Source organism: Vespa mandarinia, chromosome 15, assembly GCF_050613455.1.
Source record: "Vespa mandarinia isolate Hongniang chromosome 15, ASM5061345v1, whole genome shotgun sequence".
Taxonomy (NCBI): domain Eukaryota; kingdom Metazoa; phylum Arthropoda; class Insecta; order Hymenoptera; family Vespidae; genus Vespa; species Vespa mandarinia.
This window is the reverse complement of record NC_140824.1, coordinates 2,872,501-2,900,081: the sequence shown is the minus strand read 5'-3', so window position 1 is coordinate 2,900,081 and position 27,581 is coordinate 2,872,501. Positions and strand designations below refer to the sequence as shown.

At 28.7% G+C, this 27,581-nt stretch overlaps 8 protein-coding genes across 9 annotated transcripts in view; 4 read left to right on the top strand and 4 right to left on the bottom strand.

Annotated features, from left to right (window-relative positions):
• Positions 1 to 329: 329 nt before the first annotated feature.
• Ktl (BTB/POZ domain-containing protein Ktl) lies at positions 330 to 2,755 on the bottom strand. Its single transcript, XM_035872990.2, has one exon. The coding sequence runs from the start codon at positions 2,548 to 2,550 to the stop codon at positions 1,813 to 1,815; it is 738 nt and encodes a 245-aa protein (XP_035728883.1). The 5' UTR covers positions 2,551 to 2,755; the 3' UTR covers positions 330 to 1,812.
• A 1,329-nt stretch (positions 2,756 to 4,084) lies between these two features.
• Positions 4,085 to 9,453, top strand: LOC118444567 (mucolipin-3). 2 transcript variants are annotated; one of them, XM_035872960.2, is made up of 4 exons: positions 4,085 to 4,241; positions 4,441 to 4,630; positions 6,762 to 7,047; positions 7,360 to 9,450. In XM_035872960.2, exons 2-4 carry the CDS (start codon positions 4,482 to 4,484, stop codon positions 8,821 to 8,823), a joined length of 1,899 nt encoding a protein of 632 aa, XP_035728853.1. In that variant the 5' UTR covers positions 4,085 to 4,241; positions 4,441 to 4,481; the 3' UTR covers positions 8,824 to 9,450. The 2 variants fall into 2 exon arrangements, with proteins under 2 accessions (XP_035728853.1, XP_035728854.1); XM_035872961.2 differs by lacking the exons at positions 4,085 to 4,241; positions 4,441 to 4,630 and adding an exon at positions 4,947 to 5,314 and having other exon boundaries at positions 7,360 to 9,453.
• Positions 9,454 to 11,186: 1,733 nt separating this feature from the next.
• LOC118444578 (kelch-like protein 5) lies at positions 11,187 to 14,186 on the top strand. Its single transcript, XM_035872975.2, has 10 exons — positions 11,187 to 11,729; positions 11,802 to 11,963; positions 12,040 to 12,353; positions 12,420 to 12,515; positions 12,595 to 12,784; positions 12,866 to 13,093; positions 13,181 to 13,343; positions 13,424 to 13,636; positions 13,717 to 13,888; positions 13,962 to 14,186. The coding sequence occupies exons 1-10, from the start codon at positions 11,549 to 11,551 to the stop codon at positions 14,028 to 14,030; spliced, it is 1,788 nt and encodes a 595-aa protein (XP_035728868.1). The 5' UTR covers positions 11,187 to 11,548; the 3' UTR covers positions 14,031 to 14,186.
• Positions 14,187 to 14,489: 303 nt separating this feature from the next.
• LOC118444579 (protein phosphatase methylesterase 1) lies at positions 14,490 to 16,649 on the bottom strand. The gene is made up of 8 exons (XM_035872976.2): positions 16,437 to 16,649; positions 16,155 to 16,347; positions 15,985 to 16,094; positions 15,662 to 15,895; positions 15,483 to 15,548; positions 15,049 to 15,374; positions 14,828 to 14,960; positions 14,490 to 14,746 (listed from the first exon to the last, which is right to left on the bottom strand). The coding sequence occupies exons 1-8, from the start codon at positions 16,508 to 16,510 to the stop codon at positions 14,728 to 14,730; spliced, it is 1,155 nt and encodes a 384-aa protein (XP_035728869.1). The 5' UTR covers positions 16,511 to 16,649; the 3' UTR covers positions 14,490 to 14,727.
• Positions 16,650 to 17,438: 789 nt separating this feature from the next.
• On the top strand, positions 17,439 to 18,465 carry Ak6 (adenylate kinase isoenzyme 6). Its single transcript, XM_035872900.2, has 3 exons — positions 17,439 to 17,603; positions 17,765 to 17,916; positions 17,999 to 18,465. Exons 1-3 carry the CDS (start codon positions 17,561 to 17,563, stop codon positions 18,338 to 18,340), a joined length of 537 nt encoding a protein of 178 aa, XP_035728793.1. The 5' UTR covers positions 17,439 to 17,560; the 3' UTR covers positions 18,341 to 18,465.
• A 131-nt stretch (positions 18,466 to 18,596) lies between these two features.
• On the bottom strand, positions 18,597 to 19,830 carry Hsc20 (iron-sulfur cluster co-chaperone protein HscB-like protein, mitochondrial). The gene is made up of 3 exons (XM_035872991.2): positions 19,269 to 19,830; positions 18,868 to 19,124; positions 18,597 to 18,770 (listed from the first exon to the last, which is right to left on the bottom strand). The coding sequence occupies exons 1-3, from the start codon at positions 19,632 to 19,634 to the stop codon at positions 18,641 to 18,643; spliced, it is 753 nt and encodes a 250-aa protein (XP_035728884.1). The 5' UTR covers positions 19,635 to 19,830; the 3' UTR covers positions 18,597 to 18,640.
• Positions 19,831 to 20,121: 291 nt separating this feature from the next.
• Positions 20,122 to 21,162, top strand: mRpS6 (mitochondrial ribosomal protein S6). Its single transcript, XM_035872992.2, has 4 exons — positions 20,122 to 20,259; positions 20,466 to 20,605; positions 20,705 to 20,866; positions 20,959 to 21,162. Exons 1-4 carry the CDS (start codon positions 20,215 to 20,217, stop codon positions 21,071 to 21,073), a joined length of 462 nt encoding a protein of 153 aa, XP_035728885.2. The 5' UTR covers positions 20,122 to 20,214; the 3' UTR covers positions 21,074 to 21,162.
• A 220-nt stretch (positions 21,163 to 21,382) lies between these two features.
• Positions 21,383 to 27,581, bottom strand: part of Chd64 (transgelin calponin-3) — a 13,331-nt gene continuing 7,132 nt past the window's right edge. Inside the window, exons 2-4 of the mRNA XM_035873055.2 lie at positions 22,550 to 22,686; positions 22,266 to 22,470; positions 21,383 to 22,164 (exon numbers count right to left, since the gene is read on the bottom strand). Of these exons, the coding sequence (XP_035728948.1) occupies positions 21,994 to 22,164; positions 22,266 to 22,470; positions 22,550 to 22,686 (513 nt within the window). The 3' untranslated portion in view covers positions 21,383 to 21,993. The remainder of the gene's footprint in view (positions 22,165 to 22,265; positions 22,471 to 22,549; positions 22,687 to 27,581) is intronic.

Here is a 27,581-nt window from a genome sequence, read left to right as displayed (position 1 = left end):
TATATAAATTAATATTTATCGTAGTAGGATTTCTCTCTAAAAGCGATAATTATTTATCCTTCTTTCTTTCTTTCTTTCTTTCTTTCTTATAATTAATATTAAGAGTCTCAACTACTTGCTATTCTTTAGTTTTTTTTTTCTGTATTTTTTCTTTTTTTTTATTTCCTTTTTTTTCCATTTTATTTCTTTTTTTTTTTCTTTTTCATTTTATTTCTTTTTTTTTCACTTATTCATCTAATCACTTAATTTTCGATCTTCTACAACACGAAAACTACGATACAAGTAGATAGAAAAAAATAAACAAATAAAAAACAAAAGATATACGTAGACCTATTTATAAACGTTTTTAATGCGTTTCTTTCTCATTTCCTGTTTTGTTTTTTTTTCTTTTTTTTTTTTTTTTCTTTCTTCTTTTTTATCATCTTTTATTCAAAAGAAATATAAGAACCGATAGAGGAAAGCTTTGGATTCTCTTCGCGATATTCAATTTAGTTCGATTGAAAAGTGATTCTATTAAATCTTTGGATCCACTTTCTCGTCTATTAATCATTTTTATTCTTCGTTAAAAACAAAAATAATAGACTTTAACAGCGAACTCTCCTCGTTCCACATTTGCACCCAACAGTAAAATAGTATCTCCCTTTTATTTTATTCTCCTTTCATTCTCCTTCTTTCAATCTGACAATAAAATTATCTTTGTTCCGTAGTAAATGACGAAGCGACAAAGTGAACGAACGAACGAATTAGTCTCTCCTTTCGCCGGTCTAGGACAGTTTCTCATCGTTATCAAATCCATTGCGCGATCAGTACCACGTAAATCCCTTTGGACTGTATCGACATTGTATCTCGTAGAATCGGAATAAAGATTCGTGTGCAACGATCGTAAATACGTTGCCAATAAAATCAATATAGAAATTCACCATTCTACGAATTGCTAGAATTTATTTTGATTTGTACCAAAAGAAGAACATTAATGTATACGTTTGTATGTATGTATGTATGTATGTATGTATGTTTATATGCATCTACATATATGTATGTAAGTACCTATATATTTTAAATGCATTTTCTTATTTCATTTTATTTTTTTATTTATTTATTTTCTTTTGGTTTGTTTGTTTTGTTTTGTTTTTTTTTCTTTTTTTGTTTCAAAGATTCAGGAAAAGAGTAAACAACGAAAAAGTGATATCGTTGATACTCTTTCTCCATCGTCGAGCTTTGATCGTATTAATATTATTATTTATATCTATTCGTTCTTCTTTGTTTTTTTGTATTTGTTACTTTTGCTTTCTTTCTTTCTTTCTTTCTTTTTTTTTCTCTTTCTTTCTTTCTTTTTTTTCTTTTTTGTTCTTTTCTTTTTAATTATTATTTAATCTTATACTCTCTTGTAATTAATGTGTGGTTAAGACAAAATAATCTCTACCGGTAGCTCCGAACGATCTTCTTAACAAGAAAATCCATCCATCTTCGAGTTCATCGATCAGTATAACAAGCCATACCAGTGTGTGCATACTTTCTATTCTCTGTGCAGCCTCGAAAGTTCTTCTCTTCGACTAACGTCGATGATGAAGTTTATGAAGGAGGAAGTCTTCGCGAAAAACGAAGAAGAATAATCGATATTATCACGTCGTACGATCGAGGTTGAACGTTCCGTAGTATTGGCCGACACGATATCACCATTCCATTTAGGAAGGTAATATCAGCTATCTTCTTTCCTTCTTTCCTTCCATCCTTTTTTCATCCTTTGTCGAATGATGTTCAAGTCGATCGCGTATAATCGAACGCGAAAGGAGAGCCAAAGTTGTTACGCGTTTATTCGCGTACAAAGACGAATTCGTTATAATGATTCCAACGAGTTTCTTCAGAATCGACACCTGGTTTAAGTAATTCAAAATTACCGCCAGCTGTACCGGAACCACAGCTACCGGCTAACTTAAATCCTTGTTCTTGAAGCATGTCAAAGGCTTGTTCAATAAAATTATGTTTCAGAAAGAATCGTGATGTATAGCGATCTGACATACCATGATTAGGATCACGGCTTTCATTCAAGGTCTCCCCAAAGACGTCTCTGCAAAGAGCCACGCGTCCGCACACGAGGATCCTTGAAATTTTACGGAACTTAACATCGGTCAAACCTTCTCGGCCAAAAGCAAAACTTCCTCGATAACCAATGGTTATATATCCAGGTGCTCGTTTTCTACAGGTCGATGATCCTGCACCCTCTTCGCTCTTTTCATCAATGGCTCGTTCCAAATTAGACAAACCATAATAATTCGCTTCTTGTTTAAGTCTCTCTCGTTCTTTTAATCCCTCAGGTAATACGACACGTTGATCACGAAGATAATCAAGGATATAACGAAATAGAGTACCGTCGCGATCAAGAAAATATTTGCCAGTGGAATCCTTTCGAAGTAGAAAGTGTCCGTCGGTGAATAATATACCCAAATGAGAATTACTTTCTTTAGTTAAAGTATCCAGGGTGGTAGTATAAGATATACCACCCACGTTAAGATCCACTATTTTTGATATCTCCTCCTGTTGATCCACCATGCTCCAGATTAAATACCTCAGATCAGTAACACGCGCTTTAACTGAACTTGTCGTGATCAGACAAGTTAGGAGAAAAATATTTAAAGATCTGATCACTGATGATTAGAAGAAACACATGTGAAAGGATTGATTAGATTGATGAATTTCAAATTAAAAAATATCTCTCTAGTTTTCTAATCTCTCTTTCTTTCTCTCTCTTTCTCTCTCTCTCTCTCTCTCTCTCTCTATATATATATATATATATATATATATATATATATATATCTCTGTCTATGTCTCTCTTTCCTCTGACTCTCTCTTTCGAAATGATGAGACAAATTATAAACAATCGACTTTAAGAGCTTTTAATTTTATAGAAATTGACTCGTGAAAAGATAAAAAACGACTGTACTTGCAATCGTCGAAAGAAGCTCGAGTTACCTCGCACGGACACTTCGCGCGCGCGACAGGACTCGGAAAACAGCACGTATGTATCTTGTGCACGATATCCGACGACGAATGGACGACGACGCTGGCGCGGAGAGCATTTTGCCGAGGGCGCAGACACCAAAGACGATAAGGTGGTGGAACGCGCGCACACGCTGAGTTCTCGTTATTCGATCATCGCCATGCGTTATACTTTTTCATGCGAAAAGAATTTTTTAAAAATTTGTTTGATGAAAGAGATAAAAAATAAAAAATAAAAAATAAAAAATAACAAAAAATCGAGAAAGGAAAGTCGTCAAGTTTTTCGTGATTTATTGATTTCTAAGAAAAAGAAAAAAAAAAAAAGAAAAACAGAAAAATAAATTAAAAGAGAACGCTGTCCTTTATTTTTATTTAAAAAAATAAAAAATAAAAAAGCGAAGCGTATTTTTATAGAATCAAAAGTAATTTCGAATAAGATATCTTAATAAGAGATACAATTTATGATTTATAATTAAACTCTATAATTAAACCAGACGATATGGAAACCTTTTCATAGCCTCACGTAATATTTCGCAAATGTGTTCATTATACTAGTGAAAGTGTAATATCACTTGAACTTTATATACCATCTCGTTATGCTCGGTCTATCGTTAACTTATTGTACATTCAAATAATTGCCTAGTTGCATTCTTAATCTTATATAAAAATCAAGCAACTTTTTTAATTTAAATTTCTATTATTAATATATATATATATATATATATATATATATATATATATATATATATATATATCCTTAATAAAACAAGAACAAAGTTATACTTAAAGCACGGAATAATAATTTCTTTCTAATCAACAAACGTCAAACGTTTATCCTTTATTATCCGATTGATATCTTATTTATAACATCCGATTTTCATATTAACAAAGACTAATAAATTCGAAGCGCGTCGTTAAAACTCAATCTCGTTATAAAATGATTTCATATGAGGCGCGCTAATAAGTAAGAGACGTCATGTCGCCGAGTTCAATCGATGATACACGAGAATAACCGAGGTCAAATGCGAAAGAGTGTCACGTGACTCTCGCGTATCTACAGTAACAGTCGTAAGATAGCGCAGCGATCAGTCGAGTTTAGAACGTTCATGTGGGTGGTATTTATTATTTACACCATGACACGTATCGTTGGAGGAGAAACTGTCATTAAGCTATTAAACATAGATTATAATTTTCTTTGAAAGAGTACAACGAAGGATATATTTCCAATCAAGTGATTAGAAAACGTGAATGAAGATATTTTTAATAGACCAATGATTATGTACCATATTATTACGCATGCGAGCTTCTTATCCCTTTCATCGTCCATCGATAAGCTGGATGTTAACTCAGTTGATTGAAATAACGTCATAGTGCTCATATCATTTCTATTAATCCAAATATTATTACGTATTACTTATGCATTTCAATTGTCTTATCATCAAGGGTCTATCAAAAGTGACGATTTTTTTCGTTGGGAAAGAAATATGACGGAAGAACGTAATAGGATACAAAACGAGGACTCTTCGAATGTTACTGGTAATAGCATTTTAAGAAATCATTTTTGGAGTCATACATTTGATAGCGAGGAAGGAGAGGATGGAAATGAGAATGGACTTCTTCACAATGACTCAAGGTCAGTACATATAATCTTATTAAAAGAAATATTTCGTTTAAATCGTTACGCATTGTTCTTATTTTTTATTTTCGTTTTTGTTCTCTCTCTCTCTTTCTTTCTCTCCCTCCCTTCCTCTCTCTCTCTCTCTCTCTCTCTCTCTCTCTCTCTCTCTCTCTCTCTCTCTCTCTCTCTCTCTCTCTCTCTCTCTCTCTCTCTCTCTCTCTCATTTCTATTATTACATATTATCTGTTTTCTCCTGTATATCTTTTCTTTTTTTTTTTTGAATCATTTTTCTCGTTCGTCCATTGTTCTTGTTTAAATGAGACACGGCGACCTTTCGATTTCTATGATTTGTCGGAAATAAACATATAAAGCAGCGCACTCTTGTTTGGAATATAGCGGGAGTTCTACGAATGAGTCGATAAATCGTTCGTCAATCAGTTCAGTTAGAAACGTTGCCCTGGTATCAAGATATATGTATCTTTGTCTTTCCCATAGTCGTGCTTTCCCTTTATCTCTCTCTCTCTCTCTCTCTCTCTCTTCTTTCTTAATGGATTTCGATTTTAAAGCAGTTTCACTCGTTTCCTCGAGTAATCCTGTAAAAAGTAGGTTAAACGTCGACGAGTAAAATTTCTCTCTTTGAAACAAGTGTTTCAAATGTAGACATTTAGTTTTATGCAAGATCATGAACGTGTGTTATTGGTAAGTTCTTTTTTCTTTCCTTTCTTTATATTTTTTCTTCTTCTCCTTCTTCTTCTTCTTCTTCTTCTTCTTCTTCTTCTTCTTCTTCTTCTTCTTTCTCTATCATCCCATAATAATTCTTACTCTAAACTTTATTTTTTCTATTGTTCATAAAGTAAAGATACTACGTATCATTTACGTCACACGATAAGAGGTACGCATTAAATATCTCTTTTTTAGTCTACCTCTCTCCTTTTACCAACAATCAATCTCTATGAAGAATTGTTATTATTTACAATTACGTAATAAAAATTTAACAATGTATATTTAATATACATTGTTATAAGATAAGATTTAATAATCTTAAGGAAAATAATATAATATAATAGAAGTGTAATAAATTAATCTTATTATTTGTAATATATAACATGATTTTCGTTTCAATCGAAAATTTCTAAATTATCATCCGCGTGATTTAATAAAAGGGATTTTAATATAAAGGATTGAAAAAGCGCGGGAAAAATGAAAGAATTATTTGAAATTCCATAGATGGAAATATTTATTATAGGAGAACGATTATAATCGTTCAGAGGAATCGTGAATTAAATCGACTTATTATGTATATCAGTTTCGTATGAAATGATTCATAGATTTTCATCTGTTCTCTATACATATATACATACGTATATATTTATATACATATATATATATGTGTGTGTATAAATGTATGTGTATGTATATATATATATATAGAGTTGTATGAATTGTAATTTGAAATTAACATCAAACGTAAATGTTCATTAATATTAACGAATTCATGTATAATCGTGTGAGCTACATTTTTGTTACAAATGATCTCCATATTGTATATTCAAATTAAATATTAATAATAATAATAATAATAATAATAATAATAATAATAATAATAATAATAATAATAATAATAATGGAAAATAAAATTTTGTCGAAAATCGTTCGATCAGTCTAGAAAATAAAAGGGAGAAAAAAATGGGGAAAGGGAGAGTATTTTCCTTTTATAATTTCATATTAACTTCTTAATAGACACACAAGTAGCACAAATATATAATAGATATCGTATCATTAAAAATACGACATTTTCGTGATTTAGATTGCGTTCAACGTTCAGTAACATGCAAAAGATAAGATTGTTCTGTTATGTCTAATTATACATTTGAAATCAAATATGACTATATAAATGTGTGTGTAAAAGAGAAAGAGAGAGAGAGAGAGAGAGACTTCTGTTTTAACGAGAACGAGCAAACATATTACCGATAAGAAATTATCTTCTCAAATATTTCAAGTGCGAAGGATAAAAGTAACTGTATAAACGATGATGAATAAATGATTTATTAAAAATTATTCTTCAAAAAAAAAGAAAAAAAAAAAATTAAGAAAGAAAAAAAGATATTAATTTCACTCTAACTCTATCTGAATTATATTTGTGAAGCTGCAATAGACCGATCGCAGAAAGACGCGATAATTGCGCCATGACGACCTTCGCCGAAGATAAAATGAGAAGGAAGCTTAGATTCTTTTTCATGAATCCAATCGAAAAATGGCAAGCCAAACGAAGATTCCCGTATAAGTTCGTCGTACAGGTCATTAAAATAGTTTTGGTCACTGTGCAACTTTGCCTATTTGCTCATAACAATTATATACATGTCAATTACACGTGGGACAACCGTATTACATTTTCGCATCTCTTTTTACGTGGATGGGACAACACGCAAGAGGTAAAAATAAATATGTAAATATTTGAGAATGATAAAATGTCAATAGAAAATAATTGATCAATAAATTACTTTGCGCTTTGATTCAATTCGAAGGAAAAAAAAAAAAGATAAAGTAAAAGACAAAATGCCGAATATTGAATGAAGAAAATTTAAGAGACTTAATATTTGAATTAATAAAATAGACCGATTCTAAATTTATTTTGGATCATTAAAATTAAACAATTATTTCTAAATGTATACTAATCGTTTGTTACATCGATGAAAATTTTTTGTCTTTTTTTAATTTTAATCATTTTATCAATATATCTATAGGTACCTGCCTATCCCCCTGCGACTGGCCCATTAGCTCTCTACAAAAAGGATGAATTTTTCGACACCATCGATTATGCTCTAAATGGCTACTATAATCTTAATAATTCCATCGGTTCGTATTCTTACGATGCTGAGGATAATACCGCAGGACCCGTGAAATTATGTTTATACTGGTACAAGGAAAGCATTATATTCGGCTTCAATGAAAGTTATGTCTTCGACAAGGAAATCATAAAGACTTGCGTGAATATAACTAAAGAATATCATAACAACTTTAATAACTCGAGGAATATATTGTCTACGCAAAATGTTATTGTAAATTTTTCTGCTTTGGTAAGAGCATATTTGAAATTTGCCGTTAAAACTGTTAATTTAAGAGCTGCCGGACCTATGACACCACCAGATTGTTATCAGTTCGATATTAAAATAATTTTTGATAATCGCGATCAAGATGGACAAATGTTATTGTCATTGGAAACTGAACCACAAAGATTATATTGCAAAGGTGATACCCGGTATATAATGGACAATCAAATTGAATCTGCTTTGAGAACTTTGTTAAATTTACTCGTGATATTTATCTGTACTATCTCCCTTGTCCTATGCTCGAGAGCCATTTTCAGAGCGCAATTGCTTAAATTCGAGACGATGAATTTTTTCAAAAAGAAATACGGAAAATTATTGAGTTTCGAAGGTAGATTGGAATTTTTGAATCTCTGGTACATAATGATCATAATTAATGATCTTCTAATCATCATAGGTTCTGCCGTGAAAGAACAAATAGAGAGAAAATATTTTGGTAGCGATCATTGGAACGTATGCAGTATATTTCTAGGTACGGGAAATTTATTGGTATGGTTTGGCGTGTTACGATATCTTGGCTTTTTCAAAACGTATAACGTAGTTATTTTAACATTAAAAAAGGCTGCACCTAAAGTAGCTAGGTTTCTTATATGTGCTATATTGATATATGCCGGGTTCACTTTCTGTGGATGGTTAATTTTAGGTCCGTATCATATGAAATTTAGATCACTTGCTACAACTTCTGAATGTCTGTTTGCACTTATAAACGGTGATGATATGTTTGCGACATTTTCAATAACGTCTTTCAAATCACCAATGCTTTGGTGGTACTCGAGGATTTATTTATATACTTTCATTTCTTTGTACATTTATGTCGTTTTAAGTTTATTTATTTCTGTGATAATGGACGCCTATGATACGATAAAGACTTATTATCGAGATGGCTTTCCAAAGAATGACCTACAAACATTTATATCCGCTTGTACGGATGATGCATCGAGCGGTCTATTCAGAGACGAATGTGATAAAAATAATATTACAGAACTTATAGATAGGTTTTGTTGTTGTCGAAAAAGATCCTCTTATGGATCTTTCTCTGGATCAACCACAGACGCCTCCACAAAAACCGAACAAGTATATGGAGGAGCCATCTGTATATAGTTTGTTAAAGGATTATTTTCCCCGTACAAATTATGGCTCCACTGCTACGTTATTATTATAATTAAGCATTTAGAGAGAATCAAAGTTTCTTTTTAAAATAAGAAAAAAGGAAAGTTTGTAAATTCTTGTGTCCATTTGCTAGACGATAATTCAATGGTGCTAGCATTATGTAAGATCTTTAATTACTATCACAGAATAGTAGAAAGAATTAGAACATTTTGTTTCTAATAAAATTGTACCTTTCTCTTTTTTTTTTCATCTTCTTGTTTTAATAATCTCTTGCATCATTCATTATGGTTTTTATTCGACAAAGAATATATAGAAGATCTTCTCTTCTCTTGTATACGATATAATTATATTAAAAAGATTTATCTTTCTAACAGACCTATGCCATATTTTTATGATGATGTTTATAATAGGAGAATTAACGTTTTTACGATAACGTATTGTATATTTTATTATTATGAGACTACCTGCTACGATAATTTTTTAATTCAAACCGTTAATATTATTCTTTTAGTAACAATGAAATTCTAAACCTTAAGTAATTATTTACTTAAATTTATCTGCCATTACTTTCGATCGAGTAAGATCACAAAAAATATTAGAATCAATTATTTCGAAAATGACAATAATTAATGATTAAAAGTAAAAAAAAAAAAAAAAAAAAAAACAAACTCTCTTAATCATAAACAAACATTCAATTGATCTATTGTTACATGGTAAATGTATAAAAAAAAATTTTAGATGATGTATAAAAAGAAAAGAAAGAAAAATAAAGCAACTTTATTTTATATATATATATATATATAAATTTTTTTTTCTGTTAAATAATATGTGTTAAAATTGATACTAGCTTTCTTTACTTTCATATTGTGAATCTATGTATAATAGATATAATATAAGAATTTAAAATAGAATTTATTGAATAAGAGTGTATTATAAACCAATGTACAATTTATTGACATTTTAGATTGTTTTAAGATAAAGTCAATAATAACGAACAATACTCTTTAATGTCGCATCTATCTAAACAGAAGAAAAAAAACATTAGAATAGTGAAGTAAATGGATATAAAGAAAAAAAAAATAATAATTAAACGTGTAATTAATTATCTGTATGTGAAAGTATTCAGGTTGTATGTTTCACAAAGATACAATGACTAGATGATTTATAAATATTTTAAAAATGTATATTACAATTTAAACCAAAGTACAATAGTCCAAAAATATATATTTATATATTTACATTAAAATAAAACATATTAGATTTCTTTTAACAATTTATTTATAACTCGCCTATAATTGTGTATATAGTATATAAGCATTTAGATTCAGATTGTTTAATTATTTCTTTGTAAATGTAAAATTTTTTAGATTGATCAAAAGGATTAAAAGTATATTCGAAAAAATTTAAAAGATTTAAAAGAAATTAAAGCGTATGAATATAAAACAATTTTTATAAATTATTATATTTTCGCATCAAGGATATTTTTTGAAAAACAAAATTAGTAAAAAGTTGTGAAAAAGAAAAAAATCAAATGATTCATATATAATCATAAAAATGTATAATATAATTCAATTATTTCTTTAATTTATTTTCTATTATTAAAAATAAAAATGAAATCTTTTTTTATATTTTCAAACTTTATCATGGTATGATAATCTATAAATTCGAAATTTAATTACACATATCGCCGTGATGATGTCACTAATGTGCAATGTTAATAACTTATCGACTGTACTCTACGATCACTAGACTACTGTAGTAGTAATAATAATAATAATAATAGTAAACTGTTCCTACAGAAGAAACAATGAGAAAAAAATAGCATTGAGAATTCTATTTCAATCATCTAATTAAAGGAAACAAAACACACGCCATTTCGAGGATTTGTATGAAAATTTATAATGGAATTGCGAGCTTCTTCTTTTTTCCCGCGAAGTTCCAAAGGCGCCACTGTAGTAAACTTTTGTTTTTTTTATGAAAAATAATAAAAAAACATTGTTTACGCAAACGACGAGTACAGACGTAATACCTAATCGATTTTAATGAACAAGATCTGATTTTAAAGATGAAAGTTTAATCAAGGACGTGGCTTTTTTGAATTTTTCTAAAAGTTTTATTTTTACAACATAATTCTATTCTCGAAGAAACGTTATTTTTTGATAAGATTTTTTTCAAAAATAATAAAACATCTTTGAAAAATTTGAAAAATCCATGTTCTCGTTTAAACTTTCATCTTTAAAATAAGATCTTATTCATCAAAATCAATGAAAAATTATGCCAATATTCATTGTTGACGTAAACCATTATAATATTAAGGGCTAATAAGTAGCCTCAAAAAGTATATAGTACTGTCAGTTGTCACGCACTCATCGACGTAAAACGTAATGCGTAAGCCATAAGGATATCCACTAATCAGAGTCGATTATTCCCCTCTATATTTTTCGACTGCAAGGCGTAAGAAGCCATAGCGGTGAAAAAAAAATTCGTAAGAATGAAATTCTTACGATTTACGTCTTACGTTTTAGGTCGATGTGCTTAGAAAAGTGTTTTTAGTTTATATGAAGCTCTTTCTTTTGACAAATAAAATTTGTATTTTATTAGAAAAAGAAGAAAATTGATTAAATGTAAATTAACAAGTATTCGTTTATGTCATAAAGAAACATTAATTTTTATCAAAGGAAATAATTGAGGATTAATAATTGAAAGTTGAAAAAAAATGTCGAAAATTTTTGCTGCAATGATGAATACGAGCGAAACAGAACCGGAGTTTTCGTTTGTAGACAAGGAAGCTTCGGCGAGTATTGTTGGAATAGTACCAAAACATGCAGAATCTAGTTTACGTATAATGGAGGAATATTTAGACAAGCAACAATTAACAGATGTTATATTAATTGCAGGTATTAATTTTTCTATCGTTATATTATTTAAATTATCTAATTGATATATTTTTGTTGAATTTAATTGCACAGGCAATAAGCGTATTCCAGCACATCGTTTGGTACTTAGCGCTGGTTCTGAATATTTTGCTGCAATGTTCACTGGTTATCTACGAGAATCTAAGGAACATGAAGTTAAATTAGTAGAAGTAGATGGAGATGCTTTATGCTCATTAGTTCGTTATTGTTATACCGGTACAATATGCTCACTTACATCAATTTTTATAAATTCTGATTTTAATTCATTCTAACTCAACTTGTTTTATATTAGGATGTATAGAGATTAAAGAGGACAGTGTACAAACTCTTTTAGCAACAGCACATTTATTACAATTGCATCCGGTTGTCAAAGCATGTTGTAAATTTCTAAGAAAACAGCTTCATCCAAGTAATTGTTTAGGGATACGTATGTTTGCTGATATGCAAGGTTGCATAGGTTTATTGAAACAGGCACATGCCTATACAACGGAACATTTTATGGAAGTTATAAAAAATCAAGAATTTTTATTATGTTCTGCCGATCAGGTTGCAGAATTATTAGAGTCAAATGATCTCAATGTTCCTTCAGAAGATACCATTTTTCATGTAAGATAGTAATAATATTCTATCTGCGTTATATTTTATATTATATATCATATTTTTTTTTTGTAGGCTCTTACGGCTTGGCTAAAGTATGACCTAGCAAACAGAAAAAAAGATGCAAGTAGATTGTTGAGTCTAGTGAAATTGCCATTGTTATCACCAGCAGTAAGTTATATACCTCGCTGATATGCAAATATCAAATATTTTATAAATAAAAATTAATTTGAATTGATCAAATGAATAGTTTATAACAGACCATATAGAAAGTAACGAAATGTTTAAAGATCAAAAAGGTGCACAAGAACTTATAATAGAAGCCTTAAAGTATCATCTATTACCTGAACGCAGACCATTATTGCAATCTAATCGTACAAAACCTAGAAAAGCTACTGTTGGCGAATTGTTAGCAGTTGGAGGAATGGATGCCAAGGAAGGTAAATAATACAAAATTGTTGATAAGTGATTATTGAAAAAATTTGATAATTTCTTTTTTTTTTTTTTTTTTTTTAATGTAGGGCCTACATTATCGATATACTCATTTTCATTACGTGAAAATTCTTGGAAGTCTGTAGCTACAATGTGGGGAAAACGTCTCCAATTTGGTGCTGCTGTTGTTGACAGAAAATTAATCATTGCTGGTGGTAGAGATGGTTTAAAAACTTTAAATACTGTCGAATGTTTCGATTTTTCTACTCGCAATTGGAGTACTTTACCATCAATGATTGTTCATAGACATGGATTAGGTATCATAAATTTATTGTCACAGTATAGATAAATATAGGTATATAATTGATGAATCATTTTATGTAATGAATCTATTGTGATATTAGGAGTTGCAGTCTTAGGTGGACCATTATATGCAGTTGGTGGTCATGATGGTTGGAGTTTTCTTGAAACAGTTGAAAGATGGGATCCAGATACAAAACAATGGCGTTCTATATCACCTATGTCTATACAACGTTCAACAGTTGGTGTTGCTGTATTAAATGACAAGTAGCTAAATCGATTCATTTATTGTATAAAAAATATTTTGATAATAAATATATTTAATATGGTTTGTATATTTTTTTTAGATTGTATGCTGTAGGTGGTAGGGATATTAGTTCATGTTTAAATACAGTGGAATGTTATGATCCACATACGAACAAATGGACTGCTTGTGCTCCAATGTCAAAACAAAGAGGTGGTGTAGGAGTAGGTGTAGTGAATGGATGTCTTTACGCTCTTGGTGGTCATGAAGCACCAGCAAGTAATCCTAATGCTAGTAGATTTGATTGTGTAGAAAGGTAGCAAAATATATGTGGCTTATCCATTTTTCATGATATATCTCATGCATGATCTTTTAAAAAAATACATTGTTCTATAGATACGATCCCAAAACTGATACATGGACAATGGTAGCACCAATGAGTGTAGCAAGAGATGCAGTTGGTGTTTGTGTTCTTGGAGATAAACTTATGGCTGTAGGTGGATACGATGGTCAGCAATATTTGACACTAGTTGAAGCATATGATCCACACCTTAATAAATGGGAACCAGTAAGTGTTCATTCAAAGAAATATTTTATTTGATAATATTAAATTGTTCATTAATCTGATATTGTACTATAAGGTTACACCTTTGTTGACTGGACGTGGAGGTCCTTGCGTTGTTATCGAAAATTCCTTAAGAGATGTATAAGAGATGTATACCTGTCATAAATACTCGAACGAAATCTCTATTACAATCGATACATTCCTATAATAATTTTTAAAATTCATATCATATTAGAAACTATTTTATCATCTATAAATCATTCAATATCACTTATTTAATACATTCTATAATATTTAAGAGAATAAGAAACATATTATATTGATCTATATACGTGATATATATTGTGATAAATCATTTTTATTTTCTTTTGTTTTACGATAATTTATAAGTACTCTGATAAACTTTAAATCATAAGAAAGAAAACGTATATTGTATCCGAATAAGAATCCTATAATGAAATATATATTTAAAATAATTTTCAATTATATTTTATATACAAGACGACTCACACAATTAATTACAAATAATCAATCATAAATAACTCTGTTTAACAAAGTTAATGAATCAATCTTTATACATAAATATTTGTCAATAATAATATGAATGTACATACTATAAAAATGAAATAGGCTATATATAAGAACAAACTTATATTGCCATCAATGGTATAATACCTTTATTTACACGTTTTCCCCTTATTTTTATAGACATATTTTGTTTTTTTTTTTTTTTTTTTTTTTCATAAATTATTAACTGTTTCCATCTATTTAGTTCAACGCTTCCCAAATTATTGTGTTTCTTAATTTGTATCTATTTTAATATTCATTCGTTATTAATAAATTTAGCAAGCAGGAAAAGTTCTGAAAATAAGAAATTAATATTAACTAAAGAATTAATTGTATAAATTTAATTTTTATGTTATATGAAAAACATATATTTACCGTGGAAAGTCTGAAGCAGGTTCTGCAAATTTGTGTCTAACCATAAATGTTGCAATAGCTTCTGCTACTTTATCCGGTACATCTTCATGAACAGCATGTCCACATGCTGGTAAAATTTGCATTTGAAACTTTCCTAATTATTTGATATAAAACATTTATATATATATATATATATTAAATAGAATATTTATACAAATATATATGTAATTTGATATTAATACCTTGCATTTGACCCACTGTAAGTTCTCTATCAAGTCTATCTACCCCAGCTAATAATAATACTTTAGGGACTGGTATATTCAAAAATGATGCTGACAATCCTTTAAACCATCCAAACCAATGTTGCTCAGTTTTTGCTAAATCTATTCTCCAAACATACTTTCTATTAGTATGTAAAATAGAAGATGTAGGGGGTGGTGGCATATTTATAGATTCTTCTTCTTCAATAATATCTTCACGTTGAATCGCTGGTTCAGGACTACAGTCATATGAAGATGTTTGTGAAAGAGAATCAATGTCATGGGTTGCTAATTGATTTGTTTCAGTACTAAAAAGATAAATTAAATGAATACATCATTCTCTTGGAACTCCATATTATAATTTTATACGTAGTATGTTAATGTAAATATATAAGAATGTTTAGAAACTCACTAACTTCTTTATTTGTCCAGGTACTGAAACTTTAGCTGATTGTACATTTCGTATTTGGCCACTTCTTACGCTGAAAAATAAATATATTTAAAATAAAACTTTTATTTTATCGTAAGAACTGAATGAAGAATATACATTTAAATGCAGATCTCATTTATTTATTAACAGAGCCTATATGCATACCACCATTCAATAGCTTGAGAAATAGTACTAAAACTAGATGGCCGAGATCTTAAAAAACTCTGCATAGATGCCAAAGCATCCATTGCTGTCCCTTCAACAACATCTATTACACCCAAACCAGACAAATTTGCTATTAATGGTGCAGCTTTAACAGCTACTGCACCTCCCATACTATGACCAACCAAAATTACTGGTCCTTCATCTATAGCTACTTCTATAACAGCTGCTATGTCCCTAAGTAAAACGAAATAATTATTATAATAATCTTATTGTATCTCTCAAGTTTTTATATATAAAGAATATATATCAAATATTCAACATACAAAGCTAAAGTATCGGCAGACAAATCTTCTTCATTAGTTGTATGTGTATCTCCATGGCCTCTAAGATCAATCGCCATAACTTTACAGATTACCATCGTCATAATAGATTTCTAAAATATATAAAATAGCAAATTGTGCTACATTTCATAGATAAAATTATTAATACTTACTGTAAATTCAGCCCACGTTAATGCACTATAACCTCCACCATGTAACAAGACTAATGTTGGTCCTTCCTTTCCCTTAGTATAAATATGAAAAGTATTTTCTCCTATTTTTACGTCGGTGGAATGATCAAAGTATGGAATCCATTGTATGGGTTCATAATCCCTTTTACGTTGAAAGCCTTTTGATTTATTTACTCTGGAATAGTAAAGAAAATTTTTTTTTTTTTTTTATTGATATACTTCTAAGATAAAATATTAAACAATAAAATGTTTATGTCGACTAACCTAGATCCATGTCCAAAATTAACACCTGGTGGTGGCAGTTTAGATTTTAATACTGATTTTTGAAGGGAAGACATAATTTATTAGCTTCAGATACGTATACTTTATGCAGAAAATATTATTAGCTCGTTCGTAGGTGAATACTCCAGTTTGACAAGTAAATCAACAATTTGTTTTGATCTCAATACCCAAGTTTGTAAGAATCATTTAGATCTGCATATCGACGAGTAGTTATGAGTTCGTGCACCGACATTACTAGCCGAGCTAATCATATAATGTAATTTTGTATCCGCCATTATACCCGCTAAAATTTAAATATAGATATAAACTTGATCCCTTTGTATTTGTAATAATTTATATATTAATGACGAAAGAACTAATTTATCTTGCACGAAAAGTTTTGAATATGTAATAAATAAAGGGCCATTCATTAATTTTTCTTTTATATTGATTTACGCCGTCAATGAGAACAATCGTAATTCTTGATCGACATTAATAAACAAAATTGTCTCATTTTAAAGACGAAGATTTAATCTAAGACATATCTCTTTTTCGCATTTTTTGAAAAAGCTTTCTCTTTTGCAAAAAAAAAAAAGTCCTGGTTAAAAAAATTTTGTATTCTTCGAAAACAATTTATGCAAAAATAAAAAAAGCTTTTTCAAAAATTATAATATCACTGTGATAGATTAAATCTTCATCTTTAAAGTGATAACTTGTACGTTAAAATTTATCAAGAATTACGTCTGTTCTCAATGATCGCGTAAATCATTAAAAGCCTAGAGATAATTAACAGCCTTTTTAATCGATAATAATTAATTATTAAGATAGAAAAGCATCGTAAAAATAGATCGTCATTTTTATCATAAAATGTACACATAATATATCGACCAGCATCGATATTGATTTCGCACTGTCGATAATTCAGTTTTGTACACAGGAAATATTCTATAAAGTTGTAAGTCTAGATGTAGATATGCTATATTATCCGCAGAGAATATTAAATCCATTACTCTTAAGCTTTAACTATATGCCAAACAATTTTTTCATAGATCAAAAGTACAATCGAACACGTGTTTCAAATTTATTTTTATTATTAATTCAATTGTTTATAAAGAAATCATTTTAATATGATTAAAACTAACAATAGGGAGCCAAACATTTTGGTGACAGGTAATTTTTATTAATTTATTATATTATTTCTATGAAAATTTTACTTAATAATACAGATAAGAATTTTGACATAACATTCAGATCGATGACATTTGTTTACATCTCTCTGTATATTTAATTATTATTAGAAATATTTAATAACGTTATAATCATTTTTTTAGGTACACCAGGTGTTGGTAAAAGTTTAATGTGCCGTATGTTGTCAGAAAAGACAGGATTAGTTTGGTTAGACGTTAGTAAATTAGCTATTGAACATGAATGTTTAGAAGAATATGATGAAGTATATCAATGTCCAATTTTGGATGAAGATAAGGTATTTTTCTATGATTTATTAAATTGATTCATAATACAATGAATAACTTTTATTAATAATCATTATTTTTTTTTTTTTATAGTTGCTTGATGTGATGGAAAATGTTATGAGTGAAGGTGGAAAAATAGTAGATTATCATGGTGCTGATTTTTTTCCAGAAAGGTGGTTTGACATTGTATTTGTCTTAAGAACTGATAATACAATTTTATATGATCGTTTAGTGGAACGAGGATATACAGGGAAAAAATTAGAAGACAATATTGATTGTGAAATATTTCAAACTATTTTAGAAGAAGCTAAAGCTTCATATAGAACAGAAATAGTTCATGAATTGACGAGTAATACTATGGAACATGTTATAGATAATATAAATAGAATATGTCAATGGATCGAACAATGGAAAATAGACAACCAAGAATCATAAAATAAGATTTATATACAATATTTTTTTATAATATAACACAAGTCCTATTTTTTCTTTAACACTGTATATATTATGTAAATAAGATAACAAGTAACAGTAATAACAGAGCATTTAACAAAATAGATTTTAGATCTATATCATATACAAATTTTGCTATTTATATATAAGAGTTCATATATGTATATATGTATATATATATATATATATATATATATATACATACATACATACATACATATATATATATATACACACATATGCATCATAAATTACATATTTGGCATGTATATTTAAGTAAATTTAATCTACAATACCTATATCTTGTTTAAGTGCTTTTAATCTATTTTCAATACTGGTATAATATTTCATTTTCATAAGAAATTCTTTTGCTTGTTCCGTGTTATTATTAAAAAAAGCATCTGCTACTTTCCTAAAAAAAAAAAAAAAACAAAAAAAAATAGATCTCAATAATTTGTGATAAAGTATAATTACAATTATTTATAAAATCAAAAAGGAACAATTATTACCTGGAAAGTTTTTGCAATATTATTTTGTTTTCTTCCATTAATCGAATGACTTTTTCTTTATCATTCGAAGCTGATTCTACTTCCTCATTTCTTTCCATTATTTCCATTAAAAATTCAGGATTCATACTTGTGGTTCCTTCAGGAATTGTTATACCTTTTAATTGAAGCATATATAATCCCCTTTTCAATGGATGCGTTAGCGTACTATATGCTTTATTTAATAAAGAGGATAATGCTTCTGAAATTTGCTTTTCTCTCTAACAATGTATAAAACAAATATAATAAATTAGTTTCAATTATATAACATTATCATTGTTTAGATTAGATTAATGTTATTATATATTTTTAAATGTTAAATATTTTTAAGATGACATAAAATTATAATAATTAAAAATACTTACCTCCATTTTATTGCCAAATTTATCAGGATGCAACATTTTTTGCAACTGTCTGTATTTTTCATGAATTTCTTCATTGTTAACATTATAATTCAGTTTGATACCAAGAATGTCGAAATAATTCAAATTCTCTGGCATTTCTTGAAGAGTCTTACATTGTGAACAAAATAAATCCGATTTATATGCAAAATTACAATTCCAACACTTTGAGGGACTGTCGCTAGAATATTGCAAAATATTCGATGAAATAGCAGAATTAATTGTAACTTTATCCGTAGAACAAGAATATAATTTTCGTCTTTCTTTTAAATTACGATAAAAAATATTATTTTTATTGACAGTATTACGTATAACTTTTGACACAAACATTCTGATACTGTAAACATATAACCTAAATGTGTCTGTATGTGATCGTATACAAACTATTAATGATCAATAAAACGTAATACGAATGTAAGATTGCACGAAAGATATATACAGTACATGAATAGTTATTTTCTTAAAACTTTATTATATTCTAAAAGTTTATAAATTAAAATCCCTTCGTTTCATTAAATGTGAAACATTAACGTGACACGATCAAATGAATATATTGATGAATATATTAAATATAACTAATCAATTTGTTCAAATTAATCTATTTAATTTGTCATTAATAATATTAATTATATTGCATTTTATTCTTAGTCGGATACAATTTTATCTATTCAGTAATCAATGCATAAAACAATTATGTATTATAAATGCAACAAATAAGCAAAATATATCCATCGAAAAAGAAGGTCTCTTCTTATATCATAAATCTAAGTTACCAATCAGTTCCGATAGATAGCGTAAACTTTCATTTATTATTTTTTATAGTTCATGGTATTAAAGTTATAATAAAGTTATTACAGTGGCATAATTCTTTAAATAAATCTGAATATTTTTAGATAAATAATTCATAAATATGCCGACCTACGAAATGCCTTTACTTCTTCGTATAATGAATAAGGTAACATATAGTTGATTTTATAATATTTACTTTTATATAAGATGTAAATAGAAATATAGGTTAAAATGTCTTTTCTTAATCTTAAAAGATTTTTATACTAGTATTACATATGAATTTATACATTTATTTAATGATCGATTAAATTTTATTTAAAGTTCAACTTTTAATTAATATTTTTTCTGTTAATGAATTTAAATGAATTGTAGCCAGAAACATTTAACGCTTTGAAAAGAACAGCAACTGCAATTTTTGATAAAGGTGGGATTATCAGAAAAATAGAGAATTTAGGTTTGAAAAAACTTCCATGCAAACTAAGCTTTAGAGGAAGGACTTATTGGGAAGCAAAGTAAGTTTCATAAAATATAAAAATATATATATGTATCTCTATCGTTTTCCTCATGGATCTATCTTAAATAATTATATATACTAATTCCATTATTTTTAGTCATTTTTTATATTATTTTGATGTGCCTCCATTAATACTACCAGATCTTATAGATGAATACAATCGAGATATCGACATCCTTAGAACTAAAATATACAAAAAAAATAGCATTGAACCCATTGAATGCACACTTCATGAGGAATTATTGCCTCCTGTGTATAGGTAAATATTTAATTATTTTTCTTAAATAAAATATATATATATTATGTTTGTTTATATTATTTCATATCGTAAATACTATTTTGTTATTTTAGGAAAAATGTAATAAAATTAATGGAGGTTGCAGAGATACAGAAAAAGAAACATAAGAAATTACAATATGATCGCGAAATGAAATATTATCCTTCAAAACCTAATCAGGTTTCATAAATTTCATTATTGATAAATATTATCATAATCTTATGTATATAGCTTTATAATAAAGTAAATGACTCTATAAAAAATTAAAACATTTAGTTTCAATTAGTTAGATATAATATGAGCTAAAAGTAAAATATCTATAAGCTTTATGTCAGAAATAAAAATTTATTTATTGATTTATCATTTATTTGCTGATATTTTAGTTACATCATGAAAAATTTTTTCTTATAACCATCAAAAATATTTGTACAAAATACTTAATATAATTATATATCGTATATCATTATATATAATGATTATTATAATCATCAATATCTCACGTGCAACATGAACTTGTAATATAATTAATATGGTTACGTTGTAACACGTACGAGTTTTTTTTTAACGTAACAGTAACAGAGTAACTTTGCAATAATGGTTCTGTATTATAATATATTTGTAATACATAACAATTATTTCTCTACACTGTCCAATATAAAAATCCACGTGTAGCATATGTCTTTGTTCTTGATTTAATAAGTATATATTCTACTTGTTTAGTCCAGAGAGCTATATACTTGCACAGTAATTGTTAATTGTTTAAAACGTTTGATTTGTTTTTTTATCTGCTTTTATTATTACCAGGACAGGTAGATTAGAATTTACAACATACCGATACTTATTTCGATATTCAACGCACGCGTAAATGGTCTTTTATAGTATGTTTATTTATTTATTTTTTCTCTCTGCTTACTCCTATTATATGCATAAGTATATTTTATATATATATATATATATATATCTTACGCATAGATCGAATTTGGCCCGCTGAAGAAGAAAGTTATGCGATAGAGTACATCTATAGCTTGAGTACTTATGGAAGTAAAATAAAATAAAATAAAATTATAGTGCGTTCTCATGGAAGAATTTGTTCCATGTTAATCTACGGTTTACATATGTCTGGTGTTCCCAAAATTAATGCCACTTTGATTGGCACCCTTATTGCTACCATATTGTAGACTTATCACACCTTGGCCAGCTCTAAGTTGTTCCTCGGTGAAATTACGAACATTTTTGTCAGCTTCTTTTGGTCCAATACTTGGCTTACCATAGTTACCCGCCTAAAAGATAATAAATTATTATTGAATGGGAAAAAAACAAAACGAGAAAAAAGAAATAAATAAAAAACAGAAACACGGAAGAAAAAGGAAATAAATTATACCTTTCTTCCAAGAGATTGCAAGCAAATGACAACAGAGTTCAAATTTTGTCGTTCCCAAAGATCAACAGTTTGAAAGGTTTCCTGAGGTGGGACACCTAATGCTCGTGCAGCTTCAAGGAATGCATTTATATTTTCCATACACTTGAAAGCCAAAGTCGTTTTATTGATCTTTTTCACGGATCCTTCCTTGATGTCATTCACCAACCTGGAAACATACATAAAGATTAATAGGATATTGCATTGCTGGAAAACGTTTTATTTGATAAATAGAGATTGAAACAAACCTGCAGAGAAGTACACCATCTTTCAGAACCTCATAGAAACTATCCATATCACCATTGATATTTATGTCCTCACCAGTGATCGTCTTGATCCATTCCAAACATTCTTGAGCTAGTTCTTCACTATATTTACTATTTATCTGTAAAAGAAAAAACAAAGGAAAAAAGATATTTTTAAGATCGTTCTCTTTTATTTTTTAACATAAGACAAATGTTACACTTTTTCTTTTCCTTTTGTTTTTATTTTTTATATTTTTTATTGTTTTTTTTTCTTTTTTTTTTGTCATTAAATGAAGCAACGACTTCTTTATCTATTCCTATCAAGTTATTAATTATACGAGGTTCCACTGTTCTAAGTAACGCATCCTGTAGGGTTCTGCGACATGAGCGTTACTGCTGGAGTCACTGACCTAACTCGTTTGAACACCAGTTCGTTGTTCCTCCGCTGGTACGTATGGATCATCTCCATAAGTATATGCAACGCGTTGCGTTCGAAGAGAAGATTTATTCGAGTCAATTCACGTCCGGAGGATCTCATTACGTTTTTAACGATACAACGTGTGTATCTAAGTACCTAAACGTTTGTTCTCTCTTAAACAATGTACATGTACATGTAAAAAAAAGTAAAAAGAAGTATAAAGATCAGCTTGACACGTTCATGAATGAAAAGATTTAAAAAGATCTTAAAACCGATATAATATGCCTTTACCTCAGTACTTAAACGTTTGTTTTTAAGGAATACAGATATGTAAAAAAAAAAAGAATCAAAATTAGTCTCATACATGTACACGTTTAACACGAATTATAGAATTGAAAAAAAGAAAAGAAAAATATATCTGAAAATTCTTTGAACGGGCACAGAGATTGATGAAATCATCAATTCTTTACGTGTTTATCAAGGTGACGAAGAAATTTAATAGAAAGATCTTTAAATTCTCAAAATGGACATGGTACAACAAAAAAGGAATGAAACGATGTGCGACGATTGAAACGATCGAACTTCATCGTTTACCCAAAAAGGAATGGCATCCGAAGTTGGACCGACGCCCCGCATTCATCTCTCCACGATGTATGCATATATTCCGTTAGACATACGGTCTCTTTCTCCTCTCTCTCTCTCTCTCTCTCTCTCTCTCTCTCTCTCTCTCTCTCTCTCTCTCTCTTTCCTTCTCTTTCTCTTTCTCTTTCTCTTTCCATCGTATGCAATTTATGCATCCCGATGCACTTCACGCGTCTCAAACTAGTCGCGAATCCCGATCGCGACTCGAGCGTTAGAACAACATACCATCATTCCGTCTGCCCATCTGCTCCTGCCTCCTTCTGTAAAAATGTTTTCGCATTTGGTCTGCTCTAACCAACGATGGAAATTTTCTGCATCTACCGAACGCACCTCGTAAAACGTGCTTTTGCGCTTTTACTTTATCGCTTTAAGAACCTTGACTTCGTTACCCTGGAGAGAAAGAGAAAGAGAAAGAGAAAGAGAAAGAGAAAGAGAAAGAGAAGGAGAGAGAGGGGGGGAAATTGTCTTGCAAAGTAAACATGACGATTTGACCTTCCTTTTGTAATTGATCATTCCTTTTATTATTATTTTTATTATTATTACTCGTTTTCTTACTCGTAAGCAAGAAGATATACACGACAATTCATTGTCACATTTTCTGTAGTACGATATGTATGTGTATATATGTAATATATATTCGATGTAATAAAAAGTTATTTTCTAATTTTTTAAAATCTATATCTTGTATGAAAGAAAAAGATGTTTCACAAATGCAAAATAGTTCTCAATGTGTTTAAGTTTCAATGGTAATTTACGATAATTAATAATCGATATTTATATAAAGGAAAATTTATATTAGACATTTGACAAATAAAATATTCATATCGTTGTACTTCAGAACGAACGTTACAAAAACTTTTACATACAAACATATTTGTCTTATATTTACGTATATATATATATATATATATATATATATATATATATATATATATATATACATATAAGTATTCAAAGAAATGTAAACAGTAGATGACGAGTATTTACACGTTACGTTACTACATTATTTAGAGTCACATTATCAGAAAGAAAAAAAAAAAGAGAGAGAGAGAGAGAGAGAGAGAGAGCAAGGATCTGGTTTAAGGACAACAATCTTTTTCGTTTAGTTGATCTTGGTACTCGAAGAAGGAGCAATGGTAGAACATAACTCTTATACGAAGCATTCTCATTCTTCGCTTTATTCACTTTTACCTGAGACGTCGTTCAGAACTCTAAAGAAGAAGAAGAAGAAGAAGAAGAAGAAGAAGAAGAAGAAGAAGAAGAAAAAGAAGAAAAAGAAGAAAAAGACAAGAAAAAGGATAAGATAAAAATCGTCCTTTTATGTTCGAACAAGCTTCTTCGTGGAAGGAAAATTATTAGTCATAAGAGTCCGACCAAACGATTTATTCTCAGGAAGGTAATAAGTATACCTAAGTCTGAAGAGTGGAATTATTTTCCTGTTGAAAAAATTTATCGAAAAGAAAACGTCATATCGACTGTCCATAATTCGTCGTTAAAATTTAATGCGCGTGAACATTTTTTTTTTCTTTTTTTTTTATATTTTTTTAATGTTTTTTTTTTAATTGTTAGGTATACACACAAACAAAACATAAATTTATATAGTTCATAACCAAAAATGGATCAATTGATTCATTCCTCGTTTTTCTCCCTTTTTTGAGAATGTTATCGTAGCGATACTACAGCAGTTGTCATAATGTAGGACACGATCATGTCTATATTTAGGTATTAAGTAAGTCTACGATAATTTTATTAACAGGGAAAAAAGGAATGGCTTATTGGCAACGTATCAGTGACAAAATATCTTATTATACTTCATTTTTTCTCGAAAAATGATGAAAACAAATAATAATGATAATTCTCGTGTTTCCATTAATCCGTTTTAAAATTACTTTAGAACGAATCGAATCATTTTCTTTTCCTACAATTTTTTCTCTCCCCACTGCCCCCTTCCTTTTTTTTTGTTTCTTTTTTTTTTTTTAAATACCAGTAACGATATTTTTAAAAGAATTGCGACGATAAGAGTTTCGACGTATGTCCTCGTTTATACGCATGATGTCATTGGATAAAGGTTTATCTAATCGATAGATTTGCACGCTTGTATCGTGAATACAGAGAGTAGGAACAACTATTGTAGCGTTTCGTCAGAAACTCGTTGTAACCGTTATAAAGTCGATATCGACGATGTATCAGAAGAATGTTATGTTACGTTGTACTTAATAAATCGATTAGAAACGTGACGGTATAAGGTAAGAATTCAAATTTCCCGCTAAAAATTTTCTTTTTTTTTTTTTTCTTTTTACTTTATACCTGATGCAGGTAGAAAAAGGTAGGCAGGTATACGTATCCGTTAGCTGAACTTTCTAAACATCAGCGAACATTTGTGTACGTATGTGTGTGTGTGTGTGTGTATGTGTGTGAATGTACACACACATATGTATGAATGTATGTATGTATGTATGTATGTATGTATATAATGAAACCTTCTACGAAGGGAGAAATAGGTACAGAAAAGAGGAAAAAGAAAATAAGAAGAATTTAGAGAAGAGTGAAGAAGATTAGTTTTGAGAGGAACTAAAAGGAAGATTCACAATTTTCTTATTCGCAAATATATTAAAGATAAAATGACGAATTACGTTTTCCACTACGCATGTAACTTTTCTCTAACATAAAGATATTAACAGGCAGTTATTTTCTACCGGTAACCGCAAAACCGTTGAGCGATTTCTAGTATGGGACAGCCTGCTCTCATCCTGTGCTACGTCAGCGATAACACCTCTATGTATTCAGTACAAAATTCTCAAGCAAGCAAATTCCACAATAATAGTAATAATAATAATAATAATAATAATAATAATAATAATAATAATAATAATAATAATAATAATAATAATAGTAATAGTAATAATAATAATGATGATGATTGTGATAAGAAATGTCATTAAATGGTATAAAAATGTTTATAAAAATGAATGTTCAATATAAAAAATTTTATTACACTATTTTATATTTCAAACGTGTATTCCTATAAATAAAAATCTACAGTAATAATAGTAACAATAATAATAATAGTATAAGTAGTGTTAATGGCGACAAATGTTATTAATAGATATAGAAAAATGTTTGTGACACAGTATACATTTAATATAGAAAATTCCATCGTTCATCAAGGTGATTTGTTGAAATTAAAAAAAAAAAAAAATAAATAAATAATAAAGGTAAAGAGGAAAAAAAAAGATAAAAGAAAAAAGATAAACACAGTCTTTTATCTAGAAACGATAAAAATTCTTTGATCATCAAATCGTTCATGTTTCGAGAAAGAAGAAAAGTATAAAAAGAAAAATCTTATCAGGATCACCAATGAGCTTATTTAATATCATATTCTTCGTGAAAATAAGAAGAAAACGAACATATAATAAATGATATCGATCGATTACTTGAAACATTATTTTATTGTTCCCAAGTATATTGATATCTCGGCTTACAGTGGCGCGGTATTAATGTACGTGTAAATACGTGTGGAAAGAAATATTTTCATGATTCGCTAAGCCTTATCTATCTTATCACGAATATATCTCTGTCTGTTATGCTTTATAATAACAATTCATCAAGGTATTGCGATATTCTTCGATATATGACTAGAGATCGTTATATGTATTACACACATTCAAAATGCAAAAAATAAGATTATCAAAATTATAATAATCTTAATTCAATCAGTTCATATAATTGACTAAATTAAAAAATTAAAAAAGAAAAAAGGATATATATATATATATATATATATATATATGCATATAAAAGTAATGTATACAATTAAATTTCATAGGAAAAAATTGTCGAATTTTATTTAACTAAATATGTAATACATAATTATATTCGTGATGAATGAACGATTATTCAAAAGCGATGATAGAAAATTGAGAAGTCGTAGGAAGGATAAAAAAAAAAAAAAAAAAAAAGAAAAAAGAAGAAGAA

Coding starts and splice junctions, on each gene's coding strand:
- Ktl (XM_035872990.2), bottom strand. CDS start 2,550: ATGGTGGATCAACAGGAGGAGATATCAAAAATAGTGGATCTTAACGTG.
- LOC118444567 (XM_035872960.2), top strand. CDS start 4,482: ATGACGGAAGAACGTAATAGGATACAAAACGAGGACTCTTCGAATGTT. Junction 4,631..6,761: donor CTTCTTCACAATGACTCAAG/GTCAGTACATAT, acceptor ATATTTGTGAAG/CTGCAATAGACCGATCGCAG. Junction 7,048..7,359: donor GATGGGACAACACGCAAGAG/GTAAAAATAAAT, acceptor ATATATCTATAG/GTACCTGCCTATCCCCCTGC.
- LOC118444578 (XM_035872975.2), top strand. CDS start 11,549: ATGTCGAAAATTTTTGCTGCAATGATGAATACGAGCGAAACAGAACCG. Junction 12,516..12,594: donor TGCCATTGTTATCACCAGCA/GTAAGTTATATA, acceptor TCAAATGAATAG/TTTATAACAGACCATATAGA. Junction 13,889..13,961: donor ACCTTAATAAATGGGAACCA/GTAAGTGTTCAT, acceptor TTGTACTATAAG/GTTACACCTTTGTTGACTGG.
- LOC118444579 (XM_035872976.2), bottom strand. CDS start 16,510: ATGTCTTCCCTTCAAAAATCAGTATTAAAATCTAAACTGCCACCACCA. Junction 16,095..16,154: donor TAACGTGGGCTGAATTTACA/GTAAGTATTAAT, acceptor TATATATTTTAG/AAATCTATTATGACGATGGT. Junction 15,549..15,661: donor TCTCAAGCTATTGAATGGTG/GTATGCATATAG, acceptor TTTATTTTTCAG/CGTAAGAAGTGGCCAAATAC.
- Ak6 (XM_035872900.2), top strand. CDS start 17,561: ATGATTAAAACTAACAATAGGGAGCCAAACATTTTGGTGACAG. Junction 17,604..17,764: donor GCCAAACATTTTGGTGACAG/GTAATTTTTATT, acceptor TCATTTTTTTAG/GTACACCAGGTGTTGGTAAA. Junction 17,917..17,998: donor CAATTTTGGATGAAGATAAG/GTATTTTTCTAT, acceptor TTTTTTTTATAG/TTGCTTGATGTGATGGAAAA.
- Hsc20 (XM_035872991.2), bottom strand. CDS start 19,634: ATGTTTGTGTCAAAAGTTATACGTAATACTGTCAATAAAAATAATATT. Junction 19,125..19,268: donor AATTTGGCAATAAAATGGAG/GTAAGTATTTTT, acceptor ATACATTGTTAG/AGAGAAAAGCAAATTTCAGA. Junction 18,771..18,867: donor ATATTGCAAAAACTTTCCAG/GTAATAATTGTT, acceptor TTTTTTTTTTAG/GAAAGTAGCAGATGCTTTTT.
- mRpS6 (XM_035872992.2), top strand. CDS start 20,215: ATGCCGACCTACGAAATGCCTTTACTTCTTCGTATAATGAATAAG. Junction 20,260..20,465: donor TTCTTCGTATAATGAATAAG/GTAACATATAGT, acceptor AATGAATTGTAG/CCAGAAACATTTAACGCTTT. Junction 20,606..20,704: donor AGGACTTATTGGGAAGCAAA/GTAAGTTTCATA, acceptor CATTATTTTTAG/TCATTTTTTATATTATTTTG.